Source organism: Botrytis deweyae, assembly GCF_014898535.1.
Source record: "Botrytis deweyae strain B1 chromosome Unknown BDEW_014, whole genome shotgun sequence".
NCBI classification, from domain to species: Eukaryota; Fungi; Ascomycota; class Leotiomycetes; order Helotiales; family Sclerotiniaceae; genus Botrytis; species Botrytis deweyae.
This window is the reverse complement of record NW_024066221.1, coordinates 246,732-268,043: the sequence shown is the minus strand read 5'-3', so window position 1 is coordinate 268,043 and position 21,312 is coordinate 246,732. Positions and strand designations below refer to the sequence as shown.

General features: G+C 41.8%; 6 protein-coding genes across 6 annotated transcripts; 2 read left to right on the top strand and 4 right to left on the bottom strand.

Annotated features, from left to right (window-relative positions):
• Positions 1-596: 596 nt before the first annotated feature.
• EAE98_006511 (uncharacterized protein) lies at positions 597-1,436 on the bottom strand (the record flags this gene model as incomplete). Its single annotated transcript, XM_038954134.1, has 3 exons — positions 597-1,128; positions 1,191-1,244; positions 1,309-1,436. 3 exons carry the CDS (start codon positions 1,434-1,436, stop codon positions 597-599), a joined length of 714 nt encoding a protein of 237 aa, XP_038809379.1.
• Positions 1,437-6,226: 4,790 nt separating this feature from the next.
• Positions 6,227-7,742, bottom strand: EAE98_006510 (uncharacterized protein). The gene is made up of 3 exons (XM_038954133.1): positions 7,526-7,742; positions 7,095-7,467; positions 6,227-7,030 (listed from the first exon to the last, which is right to left on the bottom strand). Exons 1-3 carry the CDS (start codon positions 7,589-7,591, stop codon positions 6,513-6,515), a joined length of 957 nt encoding a protein of 318 aa, XP_038809378.1. The 5' UTR covers positions 7,592-7,742; the 3' UTR covers positions 6,227-6,512.
• Positions 7,743-10,034: 2,292 nt separating this feature from the next.
• On the bottom strand, positions 10,035-11,645 carry EAE98_006509 (uncharacterized protein). Its single transcript, XM_038954132.1, has 4 exons — positions 11,350-11,645; positions 11,165-11,294; positions 10,197-11,111; positions 10,035-10,133 (listed from the first exon to the last, which is right to left on the bottom strand). The coding sequence occupies exons 1-3, from the start codon at positions 11,509-11,511 to the stop codon at positions 11,032-11,034; spliced, it is 372 nt and encodes a 123-aa protein (XP_038809377.1). The 5' UTR covers positions 11,512-11,645; the 3' UTR covers positions 10,035-10,133; positions 10,197-11,031.
• Positions 11,646-12,056: 411 nt separating this feature from the next.
• On the top strand, positions 12,057-16,266 carry EAE98_006508 (uncharacterized protein; the record flags this gene model as incomplete). The annotated part of the gene is made up of 4 exons (XM_038954131.1): positions 12,057-15,263; positions 15,313-15,899; positions 15,951-16,031; positions 16,089-16,266. The coding sequence occupies 4 exons, from the start codon at positions 12,057-12,059 to the stop codon at positions 16,264-16,266; spliced, it is 4,053 nt and encodes a 1,350-aa protein (XP_038809376.1).
• Positions 16,267-17,465: 1,199 nt separating this feature from the next.
• EAE98_006507 (uncharacterized protein) lies at positions 17,466-18,166 on the top strand (the record flags this gene model as incomplete). Its single annotated transcript, XM_038954130.1, has 2 exons — positions 17,466-17,950; positions 18,070-18,166. The coding sequence occupies 2 exons, from the start codon at positions 17,466-17,468 to the stop codon at positions 18,164-18,166; spliced, it is 582 nt and encodes a 193-aa protein (XP_038809375.1).
• A 580-nt stretch (positions 18,167-18,746) lies between these two features.
• EAE98_006506 (uncharacterized protein) lies at positions 18,747-20,538 on the bottom strand (the record flags this gene model as incomplete). The annotated part of the gene is made up of 4 exons (XM_038954129.1): positions 18,747-19,087; positions 19,144-19,651; positions 19,702-19,822; positions 19,934-20,538. 4 exons carry the CDS (start codon positions 20,536-20,538, stop codon positions 18,954-18,956), a joined length of 1,368 nt encoding a protein of 455 aa, XP_038809374.1. The 3' UTR covers positions 18,747-18,953.
• Positions 20,539-21,312: the final 774 nt, after the last annotated feature.

The window sequence follows — 21,312 nt, the reverse complement described above, 5'->3', positions numbered from 1 at the left end:
TCCTTGCAGGTAGTGGGAAGCGTCCGGAAGGACCCAAGATACTATGGATCGACAAATGCGTCAAAGTGGCGTGATTTATTCGTAATGTGGCATGTTATCGTCGAATGTGCTTATACCGGCAACAAATGTAGTACGAGATAGAATGAAATGGGAATTGGATCATGCGTTGTATTCCGGGGTATCTAAACATGGGTATTATTTTTGGAAGGGTAGTATCAAACTTGGGGAAGGGAAAGGCGGTAGGTGCCGTGCAACATCATTCACCAAGAGTACATCGGCGATTTTCTTTAGAATAGTTGACAGAACCAAAAATTGAACATTACAGAATCATTTATGTTTAAAAAAAGCAGTCACATCTATCACTGTCACTGATAGATAAGAGTACGCAGTTGCCTTCCATCAGACAATAAATCATATCCAACCGACCAATATTACACAGACTCTTGCCTCTTTCCAACCAAGTATGTTGCGTATAGGATGTGTTGCCGCCGTATGTGATTGATCCCTTGGTAGAAGTCTATCAAAATATCAGTATTCACCATCCATAACGTCAAGAAAGTAGAACTCACCGGGCCGCGAAGGATAATATAGAATTCCTATTCAGAATCAAAATCAAGGCTGTCAAGTGAGTCATGTCTGGGCGCGTAGAAGTCGGTCTGATCTACAGTCAATTGCTCGTGCAATTCGCAGAGCGGACCCCACTTCCTACTCTCTCTCAATGCGAAATTTTGTTCCCTGATATTCTCAATCCACTTATCAATTGTTGTGTTTGGCTCTCGCTGGGAGAAGGAAGGTGGTTGTAGACGTGACCAAAGCTCGAGAAATATGAGGGAAGTCAAAAGAGAGTCACCGATTGGGAGACTTTCGGGGTCGGGATTGCTTTCGCGGTTGCAAATGATATCGCTGAGCGCATAGCGATCGCAGAGCAATCTTGTGTAGGTTGCAAACGATATCCTAAGGTCTACTAGGTAGGGAATAACGCCTGAAGCAGCATGAGCTGCAAGAATGTTCTGAAATTTGTCCGGACTCTCTCTGTATGTTTTCATTTCCTCGTTTGTCAATCCATACCCATTCGTCGAGATATTGGCTTTACGGAGTCTCCGTGCTAGATCTTGACGTTGTCGCTTCCTGTAAAAACATTTTAGTCAAATTGGTTGAGTGGTATAGTGTTTGAGACTCGATATACTTACTGACGCCTCCAGACCTCAACGGGAGAGGTTCTACGAAGCTTGATAGTGTCATTTCTAGAAATTCATGTTAGTCGAATTGAGTTTGCTTTGCGAGGCTGCAAATTCGAGATACACATACGCTTCTAAGGCCCTTTTGAACTCTGGATGCGCTCTTGCATTCAACTCCTCCAAGTCCATAGTCCCTGTTACCTTAGGCGCCTTGATTCTCGCGCCGTCAGGCTGTGCCAAAAAGCCACGGAACGACATCCTCGATATTATTGATAGATACTCGAGAAGATAATCAAATAAGATACTAACTCGATAGTGTTTTGATATGATGGAGTTTTGTATGCTATTGTCACTCAGGAAAGTTGTGGCTCCGGATATATGATATGTGATGAGAAGTATATATGGAATATTTTGATAAGAGATTCGATTCTGCCGACAAGAAATCACCAATTGGGCATATTGAGCTAGTTGAGGTCTAGCGTGGTTAATTTGACGTCTCTAAAAGACCTCTTGATGCCAAAAGAGTGTTATGAGACGTAGGGTTATAGAGCGAAGGTGGTAAATATTGAGGAAGAGAGGAATCGTTGTGGGGACCCTTCTTATATGAATAAGGTGGTTGATTTGACGTCTCTAAAAGTCCTCTTGATGCCAAAAAGGGGACCCTTTTTATATGAATAAGGTGGTTGATTTGACGTCTCTAAAAGTCCTCTTGATGCCAAAAGACTATTATAAGACGTAGGGTTATGGAGCGAAGATGGTAAGTAATGAGGAAGAGAGGAATTGTTGTGGGGACCCTTTTTATATGAATACAGTGGGCACCATCAAGAGCTAAACGAATAGCGTGGCCAACTTTTTTACAATCATGTATTCTTCTCAGAAAGAAAGTCACCATCCTTTATCCTGTTGGTAACCGTAGTATAACAGATTTTCCACGGAAAGAACGAGGGAGCAGAAGTGTTTATAGACAATTCGATATATGTTTTCGAAATTGGAGAATATTGATATTTGTCTTTCTTACACGATGCGGTGCATGTATTGCTATACGAAGCACCGTATATTTGTCGAGACCTACAGTACCAAAATGACAGTTAAGAAGCTGATTATCATGAATGTGACGTGTGTGTAATGAAGACTGGCTTCAACTTGCTGTTCGAGGGAATTTTAGCAGAAGAAACTGAGATTGTGGGCATTACAGAAGGATCGAATCGAGCAGAACACAGGTATGATTCTTTTGGCAGGCAGGATAGTCTTGTAAAATATTGTGCTACTTCATTTCTGGAAACATTTTTGATGAGAGGAGTTTACACCTAGATAATACTCTGTGATATTGTGTTTTGCTGTCGAGCTAGAACGAGAGATAAATATAGTAATGACAGCTGTGAATCTTTTTTGTTTGACAGCCCTTGTGTGCCAGTGGTATAGTGTGTCATGTATATCAAGATCAAATTTTGAGCAATTTTGCACTTTTGGCGGGACTCAATATTGACATTGGAATAGATTAGTTTATGCGAGCATTGTTTTGAAGATATATCTCATGCTGTGATGTGACATTTGCCATTTAGATAGTATGGATCAACTTTGCAGAGATTTTGCACTCCAGATCCTAACAGCACCGGCGAGATCGGTGAATAGCGGAGCAAAACTTTCATTCAGGCCAACAAACTGTGACTTAGGCTCATTTTTTTGGGATTGAACTAGGTGCGGTCATTGTGAATCCGAAATTTCAGGCCAAGTATGACTGATAAAAACCAGTGCACTGTTTCTGAGCAATGTGTTTTTGATGATGCACGACCCATAAGTTTTGCTGAAGGATCCTCACTACTTCGATTCCATTGAAGAATTTTGATCCCGATGATCTTGGTATAGCCCCTCTATAGATGCCCAGTTCGTTATCTACTTATTGCTCAAGTGATTATGTTATATTATGATATTCTAATAGACCATTGTGCGGGTCCATCGGAGGTATCTTTTGAAGCGTCGATCATCTAAGTATTTTCTGTGGGATTTATCTGGGGTTGAAGCTTTTCTTTTCGCGGGGTCGACAGGGCTTTGGCGGTTTTAGCGTTGTGGAGCACCGACAAGACGATGACAAGGTGGTACGGTGGCCATTCCATCGATCTGATCACCCTCTAGGATACTCAATTCTGTTTATAGCTTATAAGGATGCTAATATTACTTATGATGGGTACAAATACCCCGACACTAGTCTATGTCATTTGTCAAGGGTAGCCAACCACTTGATCTTGGTTATTTTGTTTAAGATTTTTAAATTTCAAATTTGTGCGTCTGTACATGTGATTCTAGTAATAACGGCAGGTGCTCGCAAGCAAGATCTTCCAAAGACAGTATGAAGCTACTATAAGAATAATTGGAATGAAAAGAACACTGTGAGGTCTTTTTATTGGTTGGGTTAATAATCAAGGACCACTCGTCATGTCATCGGTATATCGAAATCGTTAATCAAAAATAGTACAAGGAATGCTGCATAGGGGTACAGAAGATCGACATCAACATAGATGTGACTTATTAGAGAAGTACCAGGGTCAGGAAAGAGAAAGAGATGCTTCATGAATGCCTACTGGTATGGTCTGAAAATGGTAACGTCATTGTTTACCGGACGTAGATAACCTCAACTACCTTTTCATTGAGACGAGTAGATCACTCTTCTCTCGTACGCGTGCATTGAACACCATGTGGGGTATAAGACCTAATGAGTGATGCATGACCATGGTAGGTTTTGATAACGAAATGTGGGTTGGTTTTATCATTCAAGGTAAGAACATGGGCATATGTCATTGAAAAGAGAGAACATAGGAAGAGCATTGGAATACCTAGAGGTACTTCCTTCTTACGAAAATGCGTTCAAAAGACATTGTGGTGGTGCCTTCCATTTCAACTTTCAGCCGTTACAAGATGGTGATTATGTAATAAACTCGGTTATTCGTATATACATGAGTCTATATTCCACCACCAACAATGTATTACAAAGTCTTATTTTTGAGTATAAATAACGCTTACATCAACATTTGAATTCATAATATGCAACGACTATTATTCAAATGTAAACAAAGAAATGTAGTTCTTGAAAGGGTTCATACAATCATGTACTAAATGAGCGCTAGAGTCTAGGCGTAAGTTAAATCACTAGTTTCCGACCATCGAGTGGGGTCCCTCCCCTCTGTCACTCGTATCAAAGAAGACGTAGAATAGAACCCGAGAGAAATGGAAGCCTTACATACGCACTTGGAGCAAAGGATATTTTTCTTTCCATTTATCCAAAATTAGCGTCTTACCAGCTCGTACGACTTGATGTTTCTGACAAGATGACTATACTAACACTGCCTGATCAAACCATCTATCGAAGCATTTTCAGAATAACAACAGAAAGAAAACTTAGGGGTTGGCTCGTACCAGCCTTTACTATGGTTAAAAATCGCAGTGAGGATATGAGCAGGGGGGATAGAAGGACAATCGAATCTTAATGACTTGCAAATTCCAGACGCACAAATCTCAGATATGCAATAAATTCTTCATACCCTTATGATTGGAGGATCAATCTCCCTTCTAGTAGTTAGATGATATCTAGTCCCGGAACCAAAAAGCTTAAAATGAATAAATTTAACCAATAACTTCCTTGAGAATTCGAAACATGGAGAAGACGATACTAAGATCTTACAAAAGCCGGGAGCAGCTTGTATAACGTGATTTAAATATTTCCAATCTGCTAGATTGGGAGAAGCATAAAAGTAGCGTGAAGCTAGTTCCATTGAGTGAAATGATTTGTGTCTCTATTTCTATTTACTGACGCTAAGATCGGAACAGTCTAACATAGCCCATATAGAAATCCATCTTGCACTGCTTGAAGTTCCTCTCCTTTTTCTTTCCAAAACCCCAACTTCTCAAATGTTCGCAATACTTTACGTGGATTGTCTTTGTACTATAACAAATACTACACGAATAGATTGAACAATCATAACGAGAAATTATTTATCTCAGGCGGTAGCGAGGAGAGAAATGGGCTCCTTTACCAATTGTTTCTGAATTTTTAATCTGTTGATCCATAGAGATCTGAGTTCGGAGTAACTTTTTCTGTTCCCTATTTCTCTTACTTGTCCTAAAGAACCATCGGGAACCTCGTCAACCTTTCTTCTTCTAATAAGCAGGAGCATGAAAGTTAAACTAATTTCTAAAAGAGCCGACAACACAATAATAAACCAACGAATAAGTCTTCTTCTCTCATTCTGTACGTAGAGAACCCTATCATCTACCAAGTACCCTCACGTATCTCGACCTGACACAAAGAAAGATACCCGAAAGGAGTTTTCACAAGTCGGTTCGGATATACAGTTCCCGATGCTCTCAAGGGACTCACTACTGGTCCTTTGACCATTAGATCATTCTCTTTACAAACCTAGCATTCAAGAACTCTGCATATCTTGCACACCACTTATAAAACCCTCGAAACGTCGGCTTAGTATCCTTTAAAGGGTTGTGGCTAGGCTGTGGTATACAAATCCAACAATAAACACAAGCAAATCAAAACAAACCCCACAAATTTTTTGCATTAACAAGAGCAAGCGTTTCATTTTCCCTCGTTTCAGCACATTGTACTTTGAATTTGGTGTTTGATATTACTTTGATATTCAGCTTATTTTGATATTCCTGGGAGAGAGAAAGATATCTAGTAGTTCTAGTGTAACCAACCCCCTTTCCAACACCTCGCTGACAGGAATAATCACTTTGAAGCTATAATTTGCAACCAAGTAGGTCAATGCAAAAGACAAATGTCTATCGAGGGATTACAGATTTCCTTGCCCCCTAAGAATAAGATGTATCTTTTTTGTACGGGTTGGCGTGTATCTCGTCTTTGAATTTCTTTCCTCTCGTGTCCAATATCCGAGTATGTTGGGTGATAACAATATGGGAAATAATGTTCTGAAATTTTCAATGTGGGGCTAGATCCAGAGTATAAATAACTACCGCCATCACTAGATACTATATTGGAGAAGCGAGAATATCAACATCACTCAATATCTATGGGAACAGTACTTGCCGCCCCTTAGGGTACGAAGCTAGTCCTTGTTATTCGCAACTATATAGTAGTTCTATAGGCCTTTTCCGAAAGTACATTTATTTCCATTTATAATGTTTTCCATCCAATACATTCCATCTCATGTGTTTCGAAATCAGTTTATCATATTGTGAAGGCAAGTTGTAATGCCATTTTGATAGTGGCTGATTTCATTAATAATACATAACCTTAAAATACATTTGAGCGAGCTGCTCTTGGATTGCGTAATCATAATTATCCATGCCTCTTTTTTCACATTAGATCTATAGAGGCTTTCCCGGTGCCTGATCCAATGGCAAATCCATCATCTTGCTCTTGATACCAACAAGACTTGCTTCTCCAGCAGGGTCACCAAAGGTCAGCTGACCACTCATGATGTCTTGATCTGAGAGTTTCTCCAACTCCTGCATGGTACGTCTCATATAACTGACGATCGTCGCAAGTCCTTTGATATCAACATCCTCGTTTGCCTTGAAGACATTTCTCCAGACTGCCGCTGCCAATACAGCATCACCCTTGGCCAAACCCTCATCATACGCCGCCAGAAGACCTCGCCACTGAACAAACATATCCTTGAGATATTTGTTACGAGTACCCCGAGCATGCATATTGTGATTAATAATCATTTTATTCTCGGCATCATAAAAGAAGTGGTCGAGAAGATGTTGTTGCCAAGGCTGCGACTCGGCACCTGGGAAACATCGAAGACGAACCGAAAGAAGATATAAATGAAGCATTGTTACCTGTGACCAAGTGCTGAAGGTAGGTTTCAATGCTAGTTCTAAAAAAAAAAAAAGAATCATTAGCTTGGTAATGTGTCATCTAAGAAGGAGAGAATGACGTACGATCATGCCACCAGCCTTTACCAACGCCCAAATCTTCACCCTCTTCTGTCTTTGGCATTTCTGCATCTGGATCTGACGCTTGTGGTATAGAGTAGTCTGCCTGTGCCCCGCAGGTTTTATAAAGCTCTTCTGTAGCTCCATACGCGGTATATGTTTCGGTTATGGCTTTGCCTGAAACCTTTTTGAATTCTCTGGCAAGACTTGGTGAGGTATGTGCAGAGGCAGAGTGTTTTGTCTTATCTCCAGCACGAGGTGGTGTGACGGGAGGGATTGATGTCCCATGATTCTGATTGACCTCTGCGAGATTGGCATATTTATCGTTAGCTGTTGCGAAAGCTCGTGAGGTGGCGGGGTTGAATTTCGCGATGCTGTTCTGAAGAGGGTTAGTGATGGGTATTTGCGCTTCTTGAAACAATTGGGGGTTTATTTACCCTGGTAGTATGTCCGGATTGAAGTCTCAGCGCTCGCAGACATGAATTACAAGTTTTTGAAGCCATTCTTGGACGATATAAAGTTGTCAATGGAGGGATGTAATGATTTTAAGAGATTGGTATGAATTAAGTTTATGTTATGGTGTCTGTTAGCAATGGACAAGCGCTAGGACGAACACACCCGCACCCCAAACATTTTTTTGCGGTTACTTATTTCGTTTTCAGCATCAAATTCACCAAAAGATTTACCGAAAATCACCCGCGGAATGCAATATTTCTTATTTGAGCATCAGGCTTTATTTTGATATCAAACATTACTATTAAATCTATACTCACTTCTCTGTTAAAAATTATGTTGTAATTGATGATATAGAATTGAGTACTAGCGTTACTCGCAGCGCTCACTTCGGCACACAAATTTCTACAGTACAGTAGGAGAGTAGTGTAGTCTAGACGTCATCTAACGACCACGGGAGAGTAACCTTAGGACCCCACATGATATGTCATTGATTATGTAATCCCCAATTGGCCTGCGCCAACAACGACTACCTGGGTACACAAGACACAACATACCACATATCTGAGTTCATACAAATCACTTATTTATATCAAACCCTAACCCTAAACTTAAGGATAAAGATCCAAATTCAATATTGTAAAGGACCATCTATTACATTGTCATATTGCATTTTCGCCTAGTTGATCACCACAAGTTTCCCAATTGAGGAACAGATGTTAGGTATCTTTATCGACGAAACCGCTTCTTTGAATTTACTATCAAATGTTTCTAATGTTCTATATTATCATTTATCCTTTAACTCATAACATTCTCCGTCTCATATCTCAAATGTGACATGCATTCGAAGTGGTTTTCTTGATTAAACGGTGTCCTCAATTTAAGTTCTCCTATCTGTCCTCTTGCAGCCAATCCTTATCGTCGAATTCCAAATAGCTCTGGGTTAGTGTATACAGTGAACATGAGGGACGTTGATTTTTGGTTCAAATCGAAGCTAGAATAGCTTGATAACGTTTTAGTTGCCTTACCTAGTGCAAATGCCGATCTTACTGATAACCGATTAACCCCCTTTTTCACCAACCGAATTGGAGTGTCATGTGCTTTCTCCACCATCCTCATCATATTTCTTCAATCATTGTAGAACTTCGATTTGGTTTTTAATCGATTCGAAAGTAAATAATTGATATTCAGGGTTGGTTCTATTCAATCTGCTAAGCAATATGGAGTGTTTTTTTGGATTGGATAAATGTCAACCGATATTTTAAGATCAAGATTTATGAAGCTTAATTTCAGCAAGTTAAGTCTACGGGATTTAAGCCCAATTGATATGGTAGTAAGACTGAGATTTATTGATATCAAACCCAATCCGTATAAGACTTAGCAAAGCACTCATTAAGGGAAGTTGAGGTATAAACTTTTTGAATACAATAATCGTTGAACATATTGAAGATATCAGCCTTGAAAAAGAATCTAATATCTGATTATGGGCGGTATTGAACTTTGGTCTTGACAAACAAATTACTTGAACCTATAGGTAAAGATCCGAGCAAAGCCAGAAAAGAACAGTTTTCAATTATACAAACATGTACCCATAGCACAAATGAATTGATATGTTACGATACCCCAGACTTCCGCCAGATTTTGGAACCATCCTAATATTATGAGAGAGATTCAATATAGCTCGACAATCAGAAAATTGAATAGAAAATAAAGGCGTAAGATGGGGCTAACAAAGTAACCGAATTCGAGCAACAAAGTCTTTCATTATTATACAAGTTCATCTTCACATCATTCTTAGTTCCATAACCACACACAATAAGCCAACTCACCACACATCCGGCGGAAGAAACGAAATACATATCCTTATAACAACCCACAGCAATCGAATCCACCACTTCAACTATCTCACCGTCTCCGCCCATCCTCCACCCCTCTCACCTCCCCATCAAATCCATTTTTCACCCAGCCCTCGCTCACCATCCTCCCCTTTAGATCATGAATATTGTCCAAAAATTTTCAAAACTCGACAGACACCTGGGTTGATATTTGGATTTCATATCTAATTTCTAACATGCGGATTTGGGAATGTAGGAGACGAGATTGTCTTTATTGAGGATATCGACAGGCCCGCGTTAGAGGAGATTCATGGTAGTGACGGGTTTGATTAGCAAAAATCCGTAGCATATTGTGTTATAAGGGAGTTGGGAGAGGAACGTTGTTAGGACGAGGTGTTGGTGGTGGGTGATGTTTGGAGTGTTTTGAGGGCGAGGAAGATGTTGAGCGAGCGACGTGGTTTGAGGAGTGAGAGGGGTAGAACATGTGGCAGTGAGTCGTGCTTTTGGCTTGTTGTAAATATCAAAGATCTTAGCTTTAGCTGAAATGGGAGGCACTTGTCCCGTGAATCACACACGGCATCCATATTCACCTCGAGCACCGATTGTTTCCATTTTTTGAATCACTAGAATACATCCAATGAAGCAGAAACGAGAATCAGGAAATACAATCACATTCAGGTCAAATATTCTCACATCTTAATTGTTTGAGCCTCCGAATTACCCAATGTGAATTCCGATCCGACATAGACGTATATACCTAGGGAGATATAAAATCTTAGAACCAGAAAATTTAACAAATCTGCCAACCTTACAGACATACCGCTGAGATAATAACACGTAACACGATACATCACAATCAACCACCATGCGAGACTACACGCGACGAAACAATGCATCCTCGGATGTGATGGAAGTCGTTTACAACATGAACTCTGAGGCATTCACATGCAAACGACGCTCGGAGCTCGTTTTCAACGGTCGCCTTGGTATTCCTTCCTCGCATACCTGATCTCTAGACACAAAGCTGACATGAATTATAGCAGATGATGTGAAATCTATACTCATTCCACGATTCGATAGGAAAGTTAAGATTTGTGTGACATGGGAGTCAAATTGCAGTTTGGGTTGTTTTTATGAAGATCGTAGAACAACAACCGTGGAACTGCCACTAGGAATCTGGTATAGAAGAAACGTGTGGGGTCTCCACAAAGACTTGTATATCTGTAGATCGTTATTATTGGGGCCAGTCGTCCACCTCTCTGGATCTAAACGTAGGGTTTCCTTTCATAACCATTTGTATCATTCAGCTAGTGCTATCTCGTGAAATCAGAATTTTGACTGTTGACATGTCGGTTATCGTGCGTTTAATGTATATTCGAAATCGTAGTCTATTATGTGTATGTAGTAATCAGGTATGTGCTCCAAGAGTTGTGGGAATGCATGTTCCACAATCGGTATAATCCTATGTTCTCGAGTGCCTCAGCTTGAATATCCATCCGAACAATAAAAGTTGTAATGCTTCCTGCCAATATATAATCACCAAGTAAATCTGCAAGCCATTCTTTGCTCGTCTTAGAAACCCTGCATATACTCCGGGCGCCATCTCCACATACTTCATTCTAGTATTTACCCCAAGCTTTCACTTGCGCAATTTCTCACTTTAAATTGAATTTTTGTCCAGCGACAACTGGAGCCGATGACGTTTTTGCATTCGACTTTCCACACATTGCGCAAGCTGTTTTCTGTTAGAACCTTCACAATCCATTCGAGACGAGATGTGGTGCATACCGTTGGCTTTGTATGAGCACTTCAGACAATACTTTCTCCCCTGGTCAACCTTGGTGCTGCATTCTTTACCAGTGCAAGTTGTCGAGTATGTAGCATAAGGATTCCTAGCAGCTTTCGACAACAATTTACTCTGCCATTACAATATTAACAATGGTAAAATTGTGCGCCATAGAATTGAATCTTACCTTGCCTATACCATTATTCCCCAGGGTGGCGGAGGTCTTCATGCCAGCCTTGGATGATGATGATCCAGCTGGCGAACCAAGATACATGTCATTCTTCTTCTTGACCTCTGGAGTTGCCAAAGAGGTAGTAGAAGATTTCTTCTGGCACTTTGCGCAAACCATTTCGAGACGTTATGATGAGTATTAGTTGGAATTGTGATCGACTTTTATGTGATGTGATGTCAGTTGTCAATTGCGGGAAAGTAAGAATGCGGGCGAGGCGGGACCTGATGGCCTTGCGTAGAAGGCTGAAGCGAGCTAGAGCTCTCCCTGTAATTTATTGTTATAACCATCTTTATATTATTGTGGATGTCAATCCTAATTTAGCAACCAAGACATGATTCCAAGACTTAATACGAATTCCAAAAAGACTCCCGAATTGACCCTGAGTTTATTACGCATTTAACGAACACGAAGACAGAACAATACATTGAAGTACGCAGTTCACGACACACGAAAGAATTGGTTGCCGTTGACGAACTTAAGCGGCACTCACATTACATCCGCCATCCCTAAATCTCATAAAGAGGCTATGCAACAATAACAAGTGAAGAGGACAACAAATTTCTAAGTTTGCAAAACATCACGACTATTTTGGACAACCAGGAATCGCATGATCAGAATTTGATCTCCGCATTGAGTGCGACGACCTCGAGCTGTATTCCAGCATGGCTGGACAGCCTTCAAATAATCGGGACGACTTACTTCTCGATTTACACGATGAACAACCAATTTACCACACCGGGCAGCGCGCCCCTATGAATGATGACGACCTTTTGCGCGCCTACAATGCAGATCATGATGAGTCGAACCCCAGACCTTCAATTTCTTACGACAACTTCGTTGGCGCACCATCTCCTTCTACGCCATCTACCACCAACAATCTCCCAGGAGGGCCTGGCTATCAACCGAGTGGAGCACAACCGCCATACATTCATGCAAACTCAGCATCATACAGTCAAACCTCAGGATTGAATAATTATCAACGATATGCGGATGATTTGGACGATTTCCCGGATGATGGGCATTCTTCGGAGTATTATCAACATGGAACAGCAATTCCTGGTGACGGGGCAGAAATGAGGGGTCATGGTCGAAATCGCAGTAGCATAATGAGCTTGGGAGGTGGAATCATGGGCAAGGCGAAGAGTATGTTTGGAATGGGGGCTGAGTATTCGGAAATGGATCTACCATTGACTGAAGCCGGAGCGAGGAATCGAGCAGATACACATGAACCTGAAACGCCTGTACAATCTGAAAGTAAGCTGGGGAAATTCAAATTTGGATTTGGTAGAGGAAAGCCAGATCCTTCAACTCTTGGTCCCAGAATTATACATCTCAACAATCCCCCTGCCAACAGCGCAAGCAAATATGTGGATAATCACATATCTACAGCCAAGTACAACGCTGCGACCTTTCTACCGAAGTTCTTGTTCGAGCAGTTTTCTAAATTTGCCAATCTATTCTTCTTGTTTACTGCAGCATTGCAACAGATTCCCGATATTTCCCCAACGAACCAATACACCACCATCGGACCTTTGATCTTGGTCCTCTTGGTATCTGCCGGTAAAGAAGTAGTTGAGGACTACAGGAGAAAAACATCTGATACTTCGCTGAACAATTCAAAGGCTCGTGTTTTACGCGGGTCTTCATTCGCGGATACTAAATGGATCAATGTTTCAGTTGGCGACATCGTTCGTGTAGAATCCGAAGAGTCATTTCCTGCAGATATTATTTTACTAGCCAGTTCGGAACCGGAGGGACTATGCTATATTGAGACTGCCAATCTAGACGGTGAGACTAATCTCAAAATCAAGCAGGCCATTCCAGAAACATGTGTGATGGTCAGTTCCAACGAACTTAGTAGATTGGGCGGAAAGCTACGATCGGAACAACCGAACAGCAGTCTATATACCTATGAGGGTACACTTACCGTGGCTGCTGGCGGTGGAGAGAAGGAGCTTTCTTTGCAACCAGATCAACTTTTGCTCAGAGGTGCAACACTACGTAACACTCCCTGGATTCACGGAGTTGTTGTATTTACTGGTCACGAAACCAAGCTTATGCGGAATGCGACGGCAACGCCGATAAAGAGAACTGCCGTGGAGCGCCAACTCAATATTCTGGTTCTAATGCTCGTAGCTATCTTGATCGCGTTGAGCGTCATAAGTTCATTGGGTGATGTTATAGTTAGATCAGTCAAGGGAGCAGAATTAAGCTATCTTGGTTATTCTGCTTCAATCACCTCGGCGAAAAAAGTCTCGCAATTTTTTTCTGATATAGCCACTTATTGGGTTCTGTATTCTGCTCTGGTTCCAATTTCTCTTTTCGTCACTGTTGAAATGGTCAAATACTGGCATGCAATATTGATCAATGACGATCTCGACATGTATCATGACAAGACTGATACCCCAGCTGTCTGTCGAACATCGAGTTTAGTCGAAGAACTTGGTATGGTAGAATACATTTTCTCAGACAAAACTGGAACATTAACATGTAATCAAATGGAATTCAAGCAATGCTCTATCGGTGGGATTCAATACGCAGAGGATGTGCCAGAAGATCGCCGAGCCACCAATATCGACGGTCAGGAGGTCGGGGTTCATGACTTTCATCGACTTAAGGAGAATCTCAAAACGCCTGAGTCGGCTTTAGCTATTCATCACTTTCTTGCCCTTTTATCTACTTGCCATACCGTTATCCCTGAACGATCTGATGAGAAGGGCGGAGCTATCAAATACCAAGCAGCATCTCCCGACGAAGGCGCTCTGGTCGAAGGTGCTGTTTTGATGGGTTACCAGTTTACTGCACGCAAGCCAAGATCTGTACAGATAAGTGTAGGGGGGGAGACTTATGAATATGAGCTTCTTGCGGTTTGCGAATTTAACTCAACGAGAAAGCGAATGTCGGCAATTTTTCGATGTCCAGATGGACAAATCAGATGCTACTGCAAAGGGGCTGATACTGTTATCTTGGAACGGCTTGGTCCAGACAACCCACATGTTGAGGTCACACTTCAGCATTTGGAAGAATATGCTTCTGAGGGTCTAAGAACACTTTGTCTGGCAATGCGAGAAATTCCTGAAAATGAGTTTCAAGAGTGGTGGTCAGTCTTTGATAGAGCACAAACTACCGTCAGTGGTAATCGTGCTGACGAATTGGATAAAGCTGCTGAAATTCTGGAGCGGGATTTTACGTTACTTGGAGCCACAGCGATTGAAGATCGTCTGCAAGATGGTGTTCCCGAGACGATCCATACTCTACAAGAGGCCGGCATCAAGGTCTGGGTATTGACCGGAGATCGTCAAGAGACTGCTATCAACATTGGAATGAGTTGCAAGCTGATCAGTGAAGATATGACTCTTCTCATCGTCAATGAGGAAACAGCAATGGATACTAGGAACAATATACAAAAGAAGCTCGATGCCATACGAACACAAGGTGATGGCACCATTGCTATGGAAACTCTTGCTTTGGTTATTGATGGAAAGTCTTTAACTTATGCTCTTGAAAAGGATTTAGAGAAAGACTTCCTTGATCTTGCTGTTATGTGTAAAGCTGTCATATGCTGTCGTGTATCTCCACTTCAGAAGGCTTTGGTCGTCAAGCTCGTCAAACGCAATAAGAAATCTATCCTATTGGCCATTGGTGATGGAGCGAATGATGTCTCAATGATTCAAGCAGCCCACATTGGTGTTGGTATCAGTGGTATGGAAGGTCTACAGGCCGCCAGAAGTGCTGATGTTGCGATCGGACAATTCAGATATCTGCGTAAACTTCTCCTAGTTCATGGCGCATGGAGTTACCAACGAGTTAGCAAAGTTATTCTCTATTCTTTCTACAAAAACATCACGCTATACATGACACAATTCTGGGTATGCCTTTCACAGTTCTTTAAGTTGATCTACTATTAACAGTCTACAGTATTCATTCCAAAACGTTTTCTCTGGAGAAGTCATCTACGAATCCTGGACGCTATCATTTTACAACGTCTTCTTTACAGTGCTCCCTCCACTTGCAATGGGTATCTTTGATCAATTTATATCTGCTCGACTTCTCGATAGGTATCCGCAACTTTATCAACTGGGTCAAAAGAATACCTTTTTCAGACAACATTCATTCTGGGCCTGGATTGGTAACGGTTTCTATCATTCTCTCATTCTATACATCGCCTCGGAACTTATCTGGTGGCGTGATTTGCCCCAGGGCGACGGCAAAACAGCGGGCCATTGGGTATGGGGTACAGCACTCTATACCGCAGTCTTGGCAACTGTTCTTGGAAAAGCAGCTCTAGTAGTAAATGTTTGGACGAAATATCACGTTATTGCCATACCTGGCAGTATGCTAATCTGGATCATTTTTATCGCTGTGTATGCTACGGTGGCGCCTAAGCTCGGCTTCTCCATGGAATACGAGGGTGTTATACCGCGATTATTTGGAAGTCCTGTCTTCTGGATTCAAGGTTTGGCATTGCCTATGTTATGCTTGCTGAGAGACTTTTCATGGAAATAGTAAGGTGATCTGTGTTATTATTTTTAGGAGATGCTAATCTATGCTCATAGCGCTAAACGGATGTATTATCCACAATCCTACCACCATATCCAAGAGATCCAGAAATACAACATTCAAGATTATAGACCAAGGTACGTTCCCGTTCCGATTCCGTTCTTATAAGGCAATTTTCTAACCAATCATTACAGAATGGAGCAATTTCAGAAAGCCATTCGCAAGGTTCGTCAAGTTCAGCGTATGCGTAAACAGCGTGGTTATGCCTTCTCTCAGGCGGACGAATCGCAAACCAGAGTGCTACAAGCATACGATACGACGAAGGAGAGAGGAAGGTACGGAGAGATGGCGAGTTCAAATAGGAACCGTTGATAAAAATTTCCTGGGTTTTCAGCGATTAGAGCCAAGATGAAGCGGGTGAGCATAAAAAGGTTAGACCCTGGTCTGGTCTGACGAGTACGGTAGGCATTCAGGCTGGAAACAAGCTGGAATTATTGACTCGGAAAATTATGTTCTATGTATGATGATAACTGGAAGTTAAATCTTTTTTTCTTTTTGGGCTAGGCCTGGTGGGTTATTTTTCATGAATGATTGCAATGCGCTTCTTCTTCTTTCTCTGATTTTACTTCGCTTATATGAATAGCATACCTATGTATATCATTAGTTTCCTAGAATATCGTGATATCTTCTCTTCCTTATATACACCTGATATCTTGCGTAGTTGTTCCCCAGCTTGGTCGCTGATTTAGCTTCGCTCACATTATCATTGGAGATCTTAGGCGGGTTCGAGTTAAAATTATGCATAATTACGAACTCACGAGAGAGTTCTCAGTCTTCGAATCAATCCCCGTGTTTTCACCCATTTCGCGCCATGGTCCTTAGGAAAGCGAGACCGTCCACTTTAGGAAATTTTGCATGTTTAGGGTCAAAATAAGGAGCTCCGAGTTTCCATACTGCAGTGGAATATGTGCCTCTTATTAGTTTATCAGATATCTTGCATTCTGCTCTTTTGTTAGAGTAAAACCAACTCCCTGGCTGTCCCAAATTCATGCAAGAATGTCGAAAAACTTATTGCTGACATTTATTACTTATAGACTAGATGGTCCAGGACACTAATGGTGGACCCATTATAGAGTCCGACAACATTCTTTGGGATTGAAGAAGAGATATCCGAATCACAGGTAGCATGTAAGATCAGTAGATCCAACGACAACCTCAGAATTTACTACAGAGCCAAAAGTATCGATGATCAAGACGATGAGTTATCTTAAATGGGAAGGATCGGACAGTATTCCACACGAGTTTAATGAAGATGAAAATGGGGCTCAATATTTGATTTTCAGTGGTATAGACCTTTAGTTTCAAGATTTCAGCTTAGAGCGTGTTCGTTCCAAGTGTGAGATTTATAAAGGCTTATATTTAAATGATGCCTTGTGATGTTGTGCTACTGGGTGTCATGCCTGGACAACCAAGGGAGTCAGCTGGATATCGCACACTGCCTAGACGGATAGTCATGATGAGTGACTATGCAGCAGATATCGAAAAAGTATTCTGCAAAAATCGGCAATAGTATGGGGTATGGTCTGATAATGCCTAGTGTTCAGGAGATACAAATTTCTTTTACTATCAAGTTGAAACCAATTTCCAATACGCAGATTGGCGAAGAAATCTTCGAGAAAGGAAAGATTCTTGAGATCTCCCAGCAGCAGATTCTCGAATTGATGGAAAATAGCAATAAGTCTGATGCAAAGTTGAAAGGCAAAAAGAAATACGGCATGGCTTTTCAATTAGACGAACAAATAGAAGTGGAGCTTGTACGGAATGTCGTCGAAGTTTATGCCGTCCAAGTGTTCAAAGGCGATGCTGCGTATGAAGAATTTATGGGCGCGATTGTAGATCAACTTCTCACTGTACAGGACGAAGATGCCGCGCTTCGAGACGGAAAATTGACATCTTTAAGAGTCAAAAAGCGAATGGAAACAATTACGAATCTTCAGGCGGAACAATTGAATACTCAGCAAGAGTCGAGAAGGGAAATAGCAAAGGCACGGGCGGAGTAATGGACACAGGAGGATATTGATAAGATGGAGGCGAATATAAGACGGAAGTTGAGGAGAATATAAAGAGGTAGATGGACGCTGATCTGGAGCGATTTGAACAACAAGCAGAATTCAGGAAGAGTGATGAGAAGGTTAAAGATCTCTTGGAAGAGGCGGATAAGAAAAAAAAGGAAAAGGAAAATGCGGAGAAGAAATTCTGGGAAGACAAGTAGGTCTGGATGATCATTCTTTTGGAGGTCGCTGTCGTGAAAAAATATGGGTTTGAATTTCAATACTTTTTACATGGTAAGCTCACATACAAAGTTGCTCAACACAATTTTCTATTGCAATACACTTCGTTTCGCAACGCTTGCTTGAGAGCTCTGGGTAACAGGGCCACTTTGATAGAATATCAGCGTGCCTAATCAAGGTAATGATGGTCACTATTATTCCAGTCATCAAATGGGGCATCTTTAAACAAGCACAACTCGTGTAATCCAATGGTCGATCCATGTTGTACACTGCAGACTTAAGTAATTCATGATTAGTATACACTCTTCATTCTTTACGGACTACTGTAAAGGGATACTAAAATTCATCCATCATGTTTACACAGTGCATACCCCCACTCGGCAACCAGATGATCTCATAGCTAACTGCCAAGAAAAGCCAGGTATTACAATCTTTCTTACAGCTAAGGAAGGTCATGTATAGTTAGTTACATTACTATCTCCGTTGGAAAATCTACTTTTCTATAATTACATCTCTTCTCACAAAAAAATCATATTTTCTTCGTATTCACTCAACATGCTAGAGATAAAATCATAGAATTGTTGAAAAGCTATCTTAATGGTTGCATGTGCCTTCAGTGGCAGGAGAACTGAAAATACCTCCTCTTTACGATAATACATGAAGACGTATATTCAATGAAAAGCAATTAACAGTGAGCGAAAGGAGACCTGAATGAAGGAAACAGAAAAACGAAAGACATGTTTTAAACGGAGAAGTCTATGAGCCGATTTACTCCGGGATATCACCTGTCACGATATACTGCTTCTCCTTCTTAAAAGCCGACACGGTCTCGTTGGATAAATTGAGCGTATCAGCTACAATCTGCTTGGGAGTCAAACCAACCCATTGGCCGACCGAAATATCTATCACACATTAGCATCCCATCAATTCTTAACAACAAGCAACAAACAGAACTCACCCGAGAAATGATCCGCCTGCAAAACTTCAATGAATATCACATCATTATTACCAGTATTCTCAACATAATGCGTCATTCCTTTGGGAATATATCCACAATCACCCGCACGATAATCGAACGTTCTTGCTAGCCCCTGGGCTGCATATATACTGATTCTCGCACTGCCAGATATGAAAAAGTTCCATTCATCGCTCGTGGTGTGCCAGTGGATCTCGCGCATAGCTCCAGGGTGCAGAGTTACGACTGCGGCAGAAAATTGAGCTGCGAGAGGAAAGGATTTTGGATCGAGTATCTTGATGGTTCCACCGGGAGTATCGTGCGTCAGAGGTGCTTTGGAGAGGTGGTAGGAGTAGGAGAATTCTTTAGGCACGAGACCAGCCGACCCGGTGATGTTCTGTTCGGCTATATCGGTGGGAGCCTTTGTGCCGGGGAAAATGAAGAGTTCTCCAGAAGGGATATCGGACCAGGCAGATTTGGGGAGTTGGAAATTCTTGGAAAGGACTTCAATCTTGATGGTGTTAGCTCTTGATATCATAGGTACTATGGGGCTTGTCATACTGGGTTATGTGCAAAGACTTCTGAAGCCAAGAAGGTATTATCTTCAGAGAAGCTTCCGTCATCAAACACCAAGAGAAACTCTACTCCTCCCTTCAATCCTTGCAGAGAGTGTGGCACGCCTCTGAGATAGTGTTCGTCAGTAAAATTGTAAGCTGAAATATCACGCCAAGTAACACCCCACCTCAAGCGAGCATAGCATGAGATAGAACACACGGTGGCTTGGATCACTTACGGAGGGAAATACCAAACATCACCCGCACTCAAATCATCGACAAAAGTCTGGCCTTCATCATTAACAGCTTGAAGTCTCACACTCCCATTGAAGATGTAAGCCCACTCTGCCGCCTTATGCCAATGTAATTCACGGTAAGCGCCCTCTTCCAAACGCATATCTACACCTGCCATCTCCGTGGCAACAGGTATATTGTCAACGTTTTGCTGTCTCGACCATCCTCCGTGGTCGAGTCCTAGCTTAGCATGGCTGAGCCCCATAGGCCATTGTGCATTGCTCACACTTCCATGGTCGGTGCCTGGAGGTGCAAGTTTATCGGGGTTAAGGATATCGTATGGTGAAGTTCTTGGACCCGGGTCAGTGCCACCTTTGGAGCCTCGGATGGGTTGAGGGTTCGCGATTGTGCTGAATTCCAAAGAGGCGCCTACAGTTGCTGGATCTGTTTGGCCTGGTGCAAGTTCATAGTCGACATTGTCGGTGTCTTGATTGATGACAACGTTCGAAGGGTTGTAACCAAGAAGAGGATCTCCAGTTGGTGCTGCCAGAATGCTCTGTTTGAGAAAGAAAGTGATCAGCAGAATCGCGTGGCGATTGGCGAAATGCATGTCTGAGAGATTTTGGCTATGAAAGCTGAAAGTATTGTTTTGAGGAGTAAATTGTGTCTACTTCAAATCAAGCTGTGAAAACGATCCGGGCACATACCTTTTTATCTCTCTAGCAAGCACACCTGCTTCTAATCCAGATTCCCTTGATTCTCCCTCGTGTATCGTCATTTCACCGATCCGACGCTGGTGATACGGGGTGGAGCACCATTCAGGTCAAGATACACATTCAAGGAGGGCTGGCAGTTTCTTGGCAATGTTTTCCACACAACGACGGCATCACTTCAGTGAGGTTTGACCTGGTTCTCGGTCATAGATCGGTGATAGATTGGCAAGATTCGGTATGTTTTGGAAAAATGAGGTACAATTTCTTTCCTATCACGATGGACACGCGTTTGATGCGGGGCAAGGCAAGATAAAATGACTAGTTCTCCCCACGTTTTCAACCATGTAAATCGAAACTACATCTAGAACCCATGAATATGCTTAAATATAGAGTTGTACCATGTGAAAATTCTGAAAACTTTGGGCATAACCAACATCGCATTGCGTCAATGTTGCACAACAAGCCATTTGATAGGTCTCCAGTCACTTGAAGGAGACGATGAGCTCTGGAGGATCTGCATCAAGTCCGTTATCAGCAGTTCAGACCTTCTTAATTCTAGAGGTACTATCGCGAAAGACCACCTGACTATTTCGAGCAGTCTTCAACAATCAACCGGTCATCTACCTGCCGCTTCAGTACTTAGCGATTCGTGTGACAACTAATCGCACTTG

Excerpts from the sequence above, each read along its gene's own strand:
- EAE98_006509 (XM_038954132.1), bottom strand. The coding sequence starts at position 11,511 with ATGGTTTGCGCAAAGTGCCAGAAGAAATCTTCTACTACCTCTTTGGCA. Across the intron at positions 11,295-11,349 it reads GGAATAATGGTATAGGCAAG|AGTAAATTGTTGTCGAAAGC; the intron begins GTAAGATTCAAT and ends TTGTAATGGCAG. Across the intron at positions 11,112-11,164 it reads GTGCTCATACAAAGCCAACG|CTTGCGCAATGTGTGGAAAG; the intron begins GTATGCACCACA and ends AACAGAAAACAG.
- EAE98_006510 (XM_038954133.1), bottom strand. The coding sequence starts at position 7,591 with ATGGCTTCAAAAACTTGTAATTCATGTCTGCGAGCGCTGAGACTTCAA. Across the intron at positions 7,468-7,525 it reads AATCCGGACATACTACCAGG|AACAGCATCGCGAAATTCAA; the intron begins GTAAATAAACCC and ends AACCCTCTTCAG. Across the intron at positions 7,031-7,094 it reads TAAAGGCTGGTGGCATGATC|AACTAGCATTGAAACCTACC; the intron begins GTACGTCATTCT and ends TTTTTTTTTTAG.